This window comes from Aquarana catesbeiana, linkage group LG08 (genome assembly GCF_042186555.1).
Source record: "Aquarana catesbeiana isolate 2022-GZ linkage group LG08, ASM4218655v1, whole genome shotgun sequence".
NCBI classification, from domain to species: domain Eukaryota; kingdom Metazoa; phylum Chordata; class Amphibia; order Anura; family Ranidae; genus Aquarana; species Aquarana catesbeiana.
In genome coordinates, this window is record NC_133331.1 from 24,108,119 (window position 1) to 24,121,851 (window position 13,733).

At 41.5% G+C, this 13,733-nt stretch overlaps 2 protein-coding genes across 2 annotated transcripts in view; one reads left to right on the top strand and one right to left on the bottom strand.

Annotated features, from left to right (window-relative positions):
• Positions 1–8,418, top strand: part of LOC141105642 (alpha-2-macroglobulin-like) — a 353,065-nt gene extending 344,647 nt beyond the window's left edge. The window contains exon 23 of the mRNA XM_073595615.1: positions 8,381–8,418. Coding sequence (XP_073451716.1) covers positions 8,381–8,403 — 23 coding nt within the window. The 3' untranslated portion in view covers positions 8,404–8,418. The remainder of the gene's footprint in view (positions 1–8,380) is intronic.
• Positions 4,724–13,733, bottom strand: part of LOC141105640 (alpha-2-macroglobulin-like) — a 182,647-nt gene continuing 173,637 nt past the window's right edge. Inside the window, exons 34-36 of the mRNA XM_073595611.1 lie at positions 9,816–9,918; positions 9,085–9,126; positions 4,724–5,048 (exon numbers count right to left, since the gene is read on the bottom strand). Of these exons, the coding sequence (XP_073451712.1) occupies positions 5,026–5,048; positions 9,085–9,126; positions 9,816–9,918 (168 nt within the window). The 3' untranslated portion in view covers positions 4,724–5,025. The remainder of the gene's footprint in view (positions 5,049–9,084; positions 9,127–9,815; positions 9,919–13,733) is intronic.

The following is a 13,733-nucleotide window of genomic DNA, read 5'->3' on the forward strand; positions in this document are numbered from 1 at the left end:
TCTTCCTCCTGCTCTGTCTCTATCAAGGTGCAGACTTTCAGGCAAAGAGCCAGAGGAAATTTTGTTGGACAACGAGTGATCACTGTGCTTGATCTGTTGAGCACTACAAATCTGTCTGCTGCAGTGGCAGAAAGGACTGATTTCAAATCTGTCAGCTCCTGTAGGGGAAAAGAACCTGCGTGCTTTTGGAGGGGGATCCATTTTAGTGTTGGGGGGTCTGCTTGGCACAGTGTTACATTTTAGACATTAAATATGCGTGTAACATGGTTCTATAGGTGGACTAAGGTTGGCCATACATTATAAAATTTTCTTGTACAATTTTCCTTTAGATTTACCAAATCCATAATAATATTAGGTCAAGCTTAAACACTTTCAATTTGTATGCAATCAATCAGGCCCTTGCACTACATAGTTGAAGGTAAATTTAAAGGAATACAATTCCAAAGAAAATTGTATAATGTATGGACAGCTTTAGCCTTCAACCTCACAACCTCACTTTTCTACAGATGTTCAAATGATTCTGCCAACAAAACAACCAGATTGGTACCCTGTTGGAGTGAGCTGAATTGCTTTGGGTTCAGTTTGAGCCAGGTAAGGCCACTTCAGTGAAGTTCAGATGCTGACCCTCAACATGGAAATAAATGGAAGCTAAATTTGTCAAATTAAAAATGCCCATTTTCTGGGCTAATGGTTAAAGTGGTTGTTAACCCACTAAGTAAAAATTTTCTCTATTCTCTCTGTTTATTAATGTAATCTGCTCCTGTGTCTGTGCCTTATAAAAAAATGCAGCTATATACCTGAATTTAGAGTGCCAATCGGCGCTCACATGACCCGCCGCCTCTCTCCTCACTCGGCCTGGCAGCCGCAGCAGGCGGGGCTGAGGATCCCCCGCTGACGTCAGTCAGGAGGGGAGGAGGAGAGAGATGGTGGGTCATGTGAGCGCCGATCGGTGCTTTAAAATCAGGTATATAGCTGCATTTTTTTTATAAGGCACAGACACAGGAGCAGATTACATTAATAAACAGAGAGGATAGTGTAAACATGTAACAGTAATTTGAGCAGCAGGAGGGGATGGGGCGGGCACGGACATGAAGCCGACAGGCAGGGAGGGGAGGAGGAGTGGATGGAGGAGAGCACAGAAGAGGAGAGAGGAGAACTGTGGATGATGGAGGCAAGTAAACTGACCACGGTGTCAGGGCTCAGGAGCCATGATATACCGTGGTCAGTTTACAAAGGGGAGGGCAAAACCAGACAGGATCAGCCAAGTATTTTAGGTGTTACGGGGGGGGGCCAAATGACACAGCACAAGCACCATGCTGTATAACATGCTTTAAAGGAACAGGATTTATTTTTTTTTTAGGTTAGCAAAAGCTTTAGGGATTGTCAAAAATGTCATTGTCCTGGGAAATATGTACCAATGCAAAAAATGTTTTTTCTTTTTTTCTTTTTTTTTTTTTTTAATTCCATTTGGTCAGGAGCAGTGATTCCTTTTTTTTTTAAATACTGACATTTGAAAATTCAATTTTTCTGACCTTTAAGGGTCTTTTGTGTATTTTGGGGACCTTTAAAGGGGATTGCGCCCTATTTTTATTTTTTTAAAGAAACCGGCAATAGAATGTTTGCTGGCAATTCAAACCTCTCTGGCAAGGTAAGCCCCATATGTTGAGAGCATGTAACATGTAACATTCTCCAGTCACAGGAAAAAATACTGACAGGTAAAATGTGCTTTAATTACTCAAAATGTTAATGGCATACAACATCATTTCAGTTTAAAACCATCATCACAGAGAAAGGCAGCATCATAGCTCCCAAGTAGGGATGAGCCGAACACCCCCCTGTTCGGTTCGCACCAGAACATGCGAACAGGAAAAAAATTCGTTCGAACACGCGAACGCCGTTAAAGTCTATGGGACACGAACATGAATAATCAAAAGTGCTAATTTTAAAGGCTAATATGCAAGTTATTGTCATAAAAAGTGTTTGGGGACCCGGGTCCTCCCCCAGGGGACATGAATCAATGCAAAAAAAAGTTTTAAAAATGGCCGTTTTTTCAGGAGCAGTGATTTTAATAATGCTTAAAGTCAAACAATAAAAGTGTAATATCCCTTTAAATTTCATACCTGGGGGGTGTCTATAGTATGCCTGTAAAGGGGCGCATGTTTCCTGTGTTTAGAACAGTCTGACAGCAAAATGACATTTTGAAGGAAAAAACACATTTAAAACTACCGCGGCTATTGCATTGCCGACAATACACATAGAAGTTCATTGATAAAAACGGCATGGGAATTCCCCACAGGGCAACCCCGAACCAAAATTAAAAAAAAAAATGATGTGGGAGTCCCCCTAAATTCCATACAAGGCCCTTCAGGTCTGGTATGGATATTAAGGGGAACCCCAGCCAAAATTTTTAAAAAAAATTGACGTGGGGTTCCCCCTAAATTCCATACCAGACCCTTCAGGTCTGGTATGGATTTTAAGGGGAACCCCGCGCAAAAAAAAAAAAAAAAAAACGGCATGGGGTCCCCCTAAAAATCCATACCAGACCCTTATCCGAGCACGCAACCTGGCAGGCCGCAGGAAAAGAGGGGGGGATGAGAGTGCGGCCCCCCCCCTCCTGAACCGTACCAGGCCACATGCCCTCAACATTGGGAGGGTGCTTTGGGGTAGCCCCCCAAAACACCTTGTCCCCATGTTGATGAAGACAAGGGCCTCATCCCCACAACCCTGGCCGGTGGTTGTGGGGGTCTGCGGGCGGGGGGCTTATCGGAATCTGGAAGCCCCCTTTAACAAGGGGACCCCCAGATCCCGGCCCCCCCCCTGTGTGAAATGGTAAGGGGGTACTTACCCCTACCATTTCACTAAAAAACTGTCAAAAATGTTAAAAATGACAAGAGACAGTTTTTGACAATTCCTTTATTTAAATGCTTCTTCTTTCTTCTTTCTTCCTTCATCTTCTTCTTCTTCTGGTTCTTCTGGCTCTTCTGGTTCTTCCTCCGGCGTTCTCGTCCAGCATCTTCTCCGCGGCGTCTTCTATCTTCTTCTCCTCGGGCCGCTCCGCACCCATGGCATGAGGGGAGGCTCCCGCTCTTCTCTTCATCTTCTTCTCTTCTTCATCTTCTTCTTCATCTTCTTCTTCTTCTTCCTTCTTCTCTTCTTCCTGTCTTCTCTGGGCCGCTCCGCAGCCATGCTGTGGCATGGAGGGAGGCTCCCGCTGTGTGACGGCGTCTCTTCGTCTGACGGTTCTTAAATAACGGGGGGCGGGGCCACCCGGTGACCCCGCCCCCCTCTGACGCACGGTGACATGACGGGACTTCCCTGTGGCATTCCCCGTGACGTCACAGGGAAGTCCCTCAAGTCACCGTGCGTCAGAGGGGGGCGGGGACACCGGATGGCCCCGCCCCCCGTTATTTAAGAACCGTCAGACGAAGAGACGCCGTCACACAGCGGGAGCCTCCCTCCATGCCACAGCATGGCTGCGGAGCGGCCCGGAGAAGACAGGAAGAAGAGAAGAAGGAAGAAGAAGAAGAAGAAGAAGAAGATGAAGAAGAAGATGAAGAAGAAGATGAAGAAGAGAAGAAGATGAAGAGAAGAGCGGGAGCCTCCCCCCTCATGCCATGGGTGCGGAGCGGCCCGAGGAGAAGAAGATAGAAGACGCCGCGGAGAAGATGCTGGACGAGAACGCCGGAGGAAGAACCAGAAGAGCCAGAAGAACCAGAAGAAGAAGAAGATGAAGGAAGAAAGAAGAAGCATTTAAATAAAGGAATTGTCAAAAACTGTCTCTTGTCATTTTTAACATTTTTGACAGTTTTTTAGTGAAATAGAAGGGGTAAGTACCCCCTTACCATTTCACACAGGGGGGGGGGCCGGGATCTGGGGGTCCCCTTGTTAAAGGGGGCTTCCAGATTCCGATAAGCCCCCCGCCCGCAGACCCCCACAACCACCGGCCACGGTTGTGAGGATGAGGCCCTTGTCCTCATCAACATGGGGACAAGGTGTTTTGGGGGGCTACCCCAAAGCACCCTCCCAATGTTGAGGGCATGTGGCCTGGTACGGTTCAGGAGGGGGGGGCCGCACTCTCGTCCCCCCCTCTTTTCCTGCGGCCTGCCAGGTTGCGTGCTCGGATAAGGGTCTGGTTTTTTTAGGGGGACCCCCATGCCGTTTTTTTTTTTTTTTTTGGCGCGGGGTTCCCCTTAAAATCCATACCAGACCTGAAGGGTCTGGTATGGAATTTAGGGGGAACCCCACGTCAATTTTTTTTTTAAATTTTGGCTGGGGTTCCCCTTAATATCCATACCAGACCTGAAGGGCCTTGTATGGAATTTAGGGGGACCCCCACATCATTTTTTTTTTTTTATTTTGGTTCGGGGTTGCCCTGTGGGGAATTCCCATGCCGTTTTTATCAATGAACTTCTATGTGTATTGTCGGCAATGCAATAGCCGCGGTAGTTTTAAATGAGTTTTTTCCTTCCAAATGTCATTTTGCTGTCAGACTGTTCTAAACACAGGAAACATGCGCCCCTTTACAGGCATACTATAGACACCCCCCAGCTACGAAATTTAAAGGGATATTACACTTTTATTGTTTGACTTTAAGTATTATTAAAATCACTGCTCCTGAAAAAACGTCCGTTTTTAAAACTTTTTTTTGCATTGATCCATGTCCCCTGGGGCAGGACCCGGGTCCCCAAACACTTTTTATGACAATAACTTGCATATAAGCCTTTAAAATTAGCACTTTTGATTTCTCCCATAGACTTTTAAAGGGTGTTCCGCGGCATTCGAATTTGCCGCGAACACCCCAAATTGTTCGCTGTTCGGCGAACTTGCGAACAGCCAATGTTCGAGTAGAACATGAGTTCGACTCGAACTCGAAGCTCATCCCTACTCCCAAGTACTAAATGCAGGGCTTCCCACTGATTGGCTGTTTTCTGTCACATGGTTTATGGATGCCATAAGGCTCAGTTATGGAAATAGTGATATATTTTATAAATTCTTGTTCATTTAGTGACATTAGTGACTTTGTCTTCATCTTGAATTTCCAGAGTCCCCTACAAAATATAACAAAAGTATAGAAAAATTACAGTTATGTTTATAAGTGAGTTATAATATTATATGACAAGAAAGGGCAAAAATGTGTTAGATAGTCATACGGAAGTTAAAACATTGACAATACCTTTTGTGTGGCTAACGGAATATTTTTTGAGATTCAAGCTTAAAAAATTCTTCAGGCATGGTTTCATAGAAATAACTGAACAAAAGTCTATTTACTGCACACTGTATATACACACAAGCACTGTGGACATCAAAGTATAAAATGTAATCAAGCCAATGAGAAAGAAGGAAATATAGATGCACAGATAAAGAGATAGATGTGTGGGGACAAACGTTTTTTTGCAGATGAGTCTAGGCAATAAAATAAAATAAGCCTGCTTGGACATAGCAGTTTGTCCTTATACCTGTATTTAATGGATAACAGATAAAAGGATGAACTGCCATACCTGAATGGGTTTATTTTACATCTCAACCTAAAGCCCAACTCTAGTATTTTTTTTGAAAAGCCATTTAATACCATCAGTCCTCTTCAGGGTTGAATGACACTGATGGAGGCCAGGTGTCAAGAACCTGCCTCCCAGGTGCATATCACGCCATGCAGAAGAATGCTCTGTGCCATTTTCAGGACCTATCCACTGTCACATGGCTGGACTAAAGACACCTTGAAAAAGTTTGTATAAAGACTGTAAAGAATGATGGTCCAATGGGGTGGGGGTTGGACGGAGTTGTGGAGGTAGAAACAGCTGAAGTTTGGCTTTAGTGGCTGATGACTTGCTTGATCAGAGATAGTTTAAGGCAGAACGGGGTCCTAAGCTAGGTGGCAGTTTAGCCCCCCAGCTAATCCTTTAGATTGACTTTGATAAGGATTACAGCAGGCACAGTGAAGGTGCCCCATTCGCATTGTCTGTAGTGTCATGGCCCTTCCCTATCAGACACTAACAAGTGCATCTTCTCTTCTAAAGTGGTAGACAGATGTATGGGGTGACAGATCAGGCTTGTCTTCTGGTCAATTGTAGAAGCATGAAAGTTGTAACGGGGCCCCTCTGCATCTATACAACAGGCCTCAGGCTCCTGCCTAGGTTGCTTTGTGGATGATCTGGCTCTGTTCTTGCCCCATATGCAGTCATGGCCAAAAATGTTGGCACCCCTGGAATTCTGTCAGATAATGCAACACTTTGCCCAGAAAATGGTTGCAATTACAAATGTTTAGGCGTTCTTGTGTTTATTTATTTTGTTTGTATTGGTATGACACAAAAAAGTAGAGAAACAAAAAGCCTCCAAAAATGGACTGGACAAAACTATTGGCACCCGCAATTTAATATTTGGTAGTAGAGATGTGTGAACGGTTTGGGACGAACTGTGGTTATTCGGATGTTCTGCGAACACCGAACAATATGCAGTGTTTGGAGCAAATTCGAAAGCCGCCGGAACAAGTCTATGGGACACTAACATGAAAAATCAAAAGTGCTAATTATAAAGGCTTGTATGCAAGTTATTCTCATAAAAAGTGTTTGGGGACCCGGGTCCTGCCCCAGGGGACATGTATCAATGCAATTTTTTTTTTAAAGTGGCGCATTTTTCCCGTATTTAGAACAGTACTGCAGCAAAATTACATTTCTAAAGGAAAAAACTGATCGCAGCTGTAATGAATTGTCAGGTCTTGGCAATATAGATAAAACTCATTGAAAAAAGGGCATGGGTCCCCCCCCAGGGGTCCCCTTGTTAAAGGTGGCTTCCAGATTCTGATAAGCCCCCTGCCCGCATCCACCGGGTACGGTTCAGAAGAGGGTGCGCTCTTTTGTCCCCCCCTCTTTTCCTGCGGCCTGCCAGGTTGCGTGCTCAGATAAGGGTCTGATATGGATTTTGGGGGGACCCCTACGCCATTTTTTTTTAATTTGGCGCAGGGTTCCGCTTAATTTCCATATCAGACCTGAAGGGCCTGGTATGGATTTTAGGGGGATCCCCACGCATTTCTTTTTTAAATTTTGGTTCAGGATTCCCCTTAATATTCATACCAGACCCAAAGGGCCTGGTAATGGACTGGGGGGGGGGAACCCATGCCCTTTTTTTCAATGAGTTTTATCTATATTGCCGAGACCCAACAATTCATTACAGCCGCGATCAGTTTTAAATGAAATTTTTTCCTTTTAGAAATGTAATTTTGCTGTGGTACTGTTCTAAACACAGGAAAAATGTGCCACTTTACAGGAATACTATAGACATCCCCCAGACACGATATTTAAAGGAATATTTTATTTTTATTGTTTCACTTTAAGCATTAAAAAAAATCACTGCTCCCGAAAAAACGACCGTTTTTAAATAAAAAAATTGCATTGATACATTTCCCTTGGGGCAGGACCCGGGTCCCCAAACACTTTTTATGACAATAACTTGCATATAGGCCTTTAAAATGAGCACTTTTGATTTTTCATGTTCGTGTCCCATAGACTTTAACGGTGTCTGTGTGTTCTTCTGAATTTTTTTGCCTGTTCAGTATGTTCTGGTGTGAACCGAGGGGTGTTCGGCTCATCCCTATTTAGCAGAACACCCCTTGGAAAAAAATAACTGAAATAAATTGCTTCCTGTAACCATTAATGAGTTTCTTACACCTCTACTGGAATTTTGGACCACTCTTCATTTGCCAACTGCTCCAGGTCTCTCAGATTGGAAGGGTTCCTTTTCCCAACTGTTGTTTTGAGATCTCTCCACAGGTGCTTTATGGGATTTAGATCTGGACTCATTGCTGGCGAGTTCAGTACACTCCAGCGCTTTGTCTTTTCTGGGTGCTTTTTGACATGTGCTTTGGGTCATTGTCCTGCCGTAAGACCCATGACCTCTGACTGAGACCAAACTTTCTGACACTGGACCCTACATTGCACCCCAGAATTCTTTGGTAGTCTTCAGATTTTATAACGTCATGCACACGGTTAAGACATACATGGTCTGAAGCAGCAAGGCAACCCCAATACATCAGTGAACTTCCAACATGTTTGACTATAGGGACTGTATTCTTTTCTTTAAAGGCCTAATTTCTTTGACTGTATTCACTATAGATATGGGTTAGCAGACTAGATAAGGGGTCATGACATCTCTCATTGTATTGTAATTGTACTGTCTGCCCTTATCTTGTAAAGCGCTGCTTAAACTGTCAGTCCAACAACAACAGAAAACAGAAAAAAACAAAGTTACCGTGGGCTAAAGAAAAGGATCATGGACTGTGGATGACTGGATGAAAGTTATATTCAGCGATGAATTACCAATCTGCATTGGGCAGGGTGATGATGTTGGAACTTTTGTTTGGTGCCAACCTTGTTTTTTTTTTGTTTAGGTGTTAAGGATGGTTTTCGTTAGTACAAATCAAATGGGAAGGTTGTTAAAGGGAAGCGTACTGGAAGACCAAGGAAGACATCAAAGCGTCAAGATAGAAACCTTCAAGCAATATGCCTTGAAAAGAGAAAATGCACAACAAAAAAAGAGGAACAAATAGTCAGAAACCGGAGTCAATGTCTGTGACCGAACTATAAGACATCATACAGAAAAGTGAAATGAAAACCATCATTAACACCTAAACAGAAAAAAACAAGGTTACAGTGGGCTAAAGAAAAGCAATCATGGACTGTGGATGACTGGATGAAAGTGATATTAATTTCAGAATGTAATCTGATGCAGATGTTTGTTTTAGAACTGCAAAGTACATGGTGATTCCATAATATTTTCCTCAGAATTGAATGATTCCATTTTTTTTCTCATGCTTGGTATGCAAAAACAGTTGCAATTTACTACAGTTTTCGTTCTTTTTTATACAGTTTCTTTAAGCCAGAAGGTTGGAATGTTAAATGAAAATAGTTTTGAGGCATGTCTGCGATTAGTTTTTTTTTCCTACACAATTAAACAATTGAATGAACATTTTCCATGAGTCGGGATTGAATACTTTTTGCCAGGCTTGTATAAATCCTGTGTAATAATAATAATGAATCGTCTTTGAAAACATTTACCCATCTACTTTAAAATACACAAGTTTGACATCCTTACCTATGTTGCAGGGATGGTTGTATTCTGTCACTGCATGTTCATCTGGAAGGTAAGAACATTTAAAATGCCATAAAATGCCATCAAAGTCATACACATGATATATAAGACAGACTCTCCAATCAGTAATGAAGGTGTGATATACAGAAGGGGTGATTTCATACCATATCATTATTCCATCACCCTCCAGTCAAAAACTCTTATGCATGTACACACGATTGACATTCCGACAACAAAATCCTGGATTTATTTCCGACGGATATTGGCTCAAACTTGTCTTGCATACACACAGTCACACAAATGTTGTCGGAATTGCCGAACGTCAAGAACGTGGTGACGTGCAACACGTACGACGAGCCGAGAAAAATTAAGTTCAATAGCCAGTGCAGCTCTTCTGCTTGATTTCAAGCACACGTGGAATTTTGTGCGTCTAAATTGTGTACACATGATCGGAATTTACGACGACAGATTTTGTTGTCGGAAAATTTGAGAACCAGATCTCAAATTTTGTTTGTCGGAAATTCCGACTGCAAATTTCCGATGGAGCCTACACATGGTCGGAATTTCCGACAACAAGCTCACATCAAACATTTGTTGTCGGAAATTCCGACCGTGTGTATGCGGCAATAGAGATGTAGGAAAAGGTCTTCCTGGTTTAACTTAATGGCTCATTTTTTTTTAAAAAAAGCTGTCATGTGAATGATAATGGTAACCAAACTTGAGAATGCCATTACCTGTCTCATAATAGTCATAGACTTTTACTATGGCTGGTTTCCGGTTCTTGACTTCAATGTCCTGCTCCACCATAAAGGAAAGGTTTACAGGATCATGTCCCATCTGTAAGCAAAATAACATTACAGTGCTTGATAACAGCAAAGAACAAGAAAAAATGGCAGATAAAAAAATACGAAGGAAATATCAGGTGTGAAAGATGATACAAATGTGTGAAAGATGTACTAAAGGGTGAAGACTTATTAATAAACAAGTTAATGAATACAGTAAAGAGTGATTTTATGTTGTATTTAAAGCGTATATCTCTTGCTATTTTTTGCTTTTGAGTAGGGTTTTGGAAATGGTGTCAGTTTTAATTGTTGAATTTAAAGTTAAAGCAATATTAAACCCAAAAGCAATCATGTATTAGATTGCAGCTTACCAATTCTTAGAAGTGATTTCTGAATTCATTTTCTGTTTTATGCTTACTGTGGCAGTCTGGTACCCCACCAGGGTAATGCCGCAGGATTCTCAACCAGGCAGGTTGAGGGGCTCCAGGGGATTTGCGTATTTGAGAGGAAACTGGCTTTTCAGTTTCCTTATTTCTTAGAAAAGTCCACTTTGGGACCTGGAGCCCGGGGATTTCTGAGAGATCCGGGTGGGATGAAATCCCCAGTCCTGGGTCCTGACTTTGGGAATCACCAGCACACTGGCTGGTCAGGTGTGTGCTGGGCTATTTGTAGACACCTGACCATGGTTCTGATCTCCAACCTGGGAGATATTAAGTCTGGCCCAGGAGTCAGGAGGGCTCAATGGTTAGCCAGTGCAGCAAGAGCCTTCTAGCTGTGTGCACAAAGTTGGTTGGTGAACAGTCTGTAGGACACAGACAAGGGCCTGGAGTGTAAGGCCAGAGCAGCAGTGCTGCAAGTACAAGCCAGAAAAGGGCTGAATGTTGTTTATGTTGAAGGAGAAGAAATGCTAAAAACCCCTGCAAGGGAAACCTATGTTTATGTTTTCTGAACTCTCTTTTAATAAAAATGGGCAAACAAAGCCCTTAAAAAGAAGAAACAGAGAGTGGCGGTGTCCTTAAAGTTCTACACTTTGAATGAAACCCTTACACTTACTTTCTTCTGTTTTCATCTGGTGATTCAGCAAGCAAGTTTGTTATTTTTAAAAATCTCAAGCTCTCCAGCAGAATGTATCAGTTTACATGGATGAGATAAGCCATTTAACACTGGAAGGGTTGGTTAAAATGTTCAGCTTTTATGTACTATTTATAAAGTGTAAAAACATTATCCCAATAGTAACAAAAAAAAAAAAGCCCTTTGCAGTAACTGGTTATAAAGTGTTATCTGGAGTTTGGCTTCATTAGTTAGTGTATTTGAATCTTCTAATACATTTACCCCTTCTCTCCCCCCCCCCCCCCAACTGATAATGGTGCTGTCTGCTGTGCCTCCTGTTCTCATTTATCCAGCGTTGTGTCTCACTAATACAGAAGCTGTGTTACTGACCAGATCACCAGGTGCAAACAGAGGGAAAAAGACAAAAAAGAAAAGGAAAACTGATGCACCCACCACATCTAATAATTGGTAAACTGCAAAATATAACATTTTTGGTTTTGGGTTTAATACCGCTTTAATATAACAAGCACATAACTCTTATTGTCAGAAAGATGAACCTCAATGACAAAAGTCAGGCAGATCAATCTTGATCACAGATAAATTTAGTGCCCATAAAGGTGAGTAGCCAACATGTTTTAGGGCGATTACAGTTTCCCCTTCATCAAGGCTCCTCGTTTAGAATTTTCATTTAGAATTCTTGCAATGTGGACATGTGTTCCCTAAAGGATTTTTGCCCAACTTTGGAGAAATTTTCTTTCACTTCTAATTTGGTTTCATTTTTTCTTCTAATCAAAACTAAACTAAATTTTGTAAAAAAAAAAAAAGATTGCGCTAAAAATAAACTGTTGGGAGCTAAAATATGGAAAAGAGGAGTGTCTTCAATGTCAAAATGCTGTTGTTTTGCTCGGATAGTTGCCTAATCAATGTAGTTAAAGCAATACGGCCTGGTCAAGGACCACCTTAGCTTTATAAGGAGACACCTTATGTGAAGTACCTGATAAAGGGTATATTTATTAGAAACAGATGTGCCATTGGGCAAACTTATAACTTTGTGTAGATATAACAGTGGTATTGAGAAACCTTTTGATCAACCATTTACAGCATTATCATTGCCTTTAAGTTTTAAGTATCTTTGCATAAGAACCTGTGACTTATGTTGTCCAGTGAACTGTGTTACGTTACAGTTTCCATTTACTTATAAACTGTCTTTGGCTTTGTGAACTAGTTTATTTACTCTATGCTTTACTTGTCTGCACACATAAAATCCTGTAATAAAATGTATGTTGATATGCATATTCAAATCTCAGTCCACACCAAAAGTCCCATAAGCCTCAGTATTGGCATGAGATGTGTTGATAACCTTAGGACTTTCAGCTTTTGTCTCAGGAAGAGAAATGCAGTAGATAATCAAATCATTTTTTAATTTTTTTTTACCCAGGAAGGGGTGCAATTTATTCAACCAAATATAACAGATGAAGGGATATACACTATATTGTCAAAAGTATTTGGACACCGGCCTTTACACGTACATGAATTTTAATGGCATCCCAGTCCTAAGGCTCGTACATACGATTTTGCGCAGGCAAAACCTCGAACTTTCGTCCGAAGGCGTGTGCCTGGATTTTATCTTGCATACAAATGGCCAACAAACACGAATGTAGTGACGTACTATGTGGTTTTTCAGGTCTTTAGCGCCACCCTTTGGGCTCCTTCTGCTAATTTTGTGTTAGTAGAAGTTTGGTGAGTGTTGATTCGTACTTTTTATTTTGCGCTTTTCATTTCATGCTTTTCATTTTGTGCTTTTCATTTCACGCTTTTCATTTTGCGCTTTTCATTTCGTTTCTGAATGGCCATTCGTCAACCAGCCATGTTGCGGAATTGGAGGAGATAACGTGTTATTTATTATTGGCCTTGGAGTTATTGCTTTGACCCAAGTCCAGTCCAGGAACAGGAGGAGGAGGATTTCTTGGACCAAAAATTGGTTGCTTTATTAATCGTGACCAATTATGTCGTTTTGCTGCGGGAGCTCCAGGAGACTAACCCAGAAGTTTTTCTGAATTATCTCCGGATGATGGACCCCTGCTTTCACCAACTCTTGGAATTGGTGAACCCCTATATTAAGAAGCAGGACACATGCATGAGGCTTTTATTTTATTTTTTGGTTGAATAATAATTTGATTTGGTATATTTTTTATATTTTTGGATGCATAGAATGCACTTCTTGGTTAAATTCTATTGGCAGATAACATGTCTAATTGTATTTGTTTTCTTTTTTAATGCACAATAAAAAAATTGTGGAGAATAATACTTGGCTATGTGTTTTACTTCAAATGACAGCTTGGGAGTCGGCAGTTACATTTAAAAAAAATACAATGTAAAATTAACAAGGGACACCAACATATTTGTATCTTTGATCTTAAAAGCTACAGTATAATGGTGTTGTGGTAACTTGCCCAAAAAAAAAAAAAAATAACAAGCATAATAATATTATTCTTGATATCACTAGAAAAGAAAGCCTTTGAAAATTGGTTTGCAATAGCTCTATCGGTATCACCAGCAAAGAAGCTTCATTATTATCCCATTAAAGAAGAAGAGAATTGTGCGCTGCATTTACAGTTTTCATAATTTGCTGTGTCACGAATGTTAATTCTCCATTACGATCGCTAGTTTACAAGACCGACCGCTTCCAGCTTGTCCTTACTTCCGAGCATGCGTGTTTGTACTTTGGACCTTTGTCCGATGGACTTGTGTACACACACTGGGAAAATCCGACAACAGGCCACTGTCCATGGAAAATTTTAAAACCTGCCATTCAACATT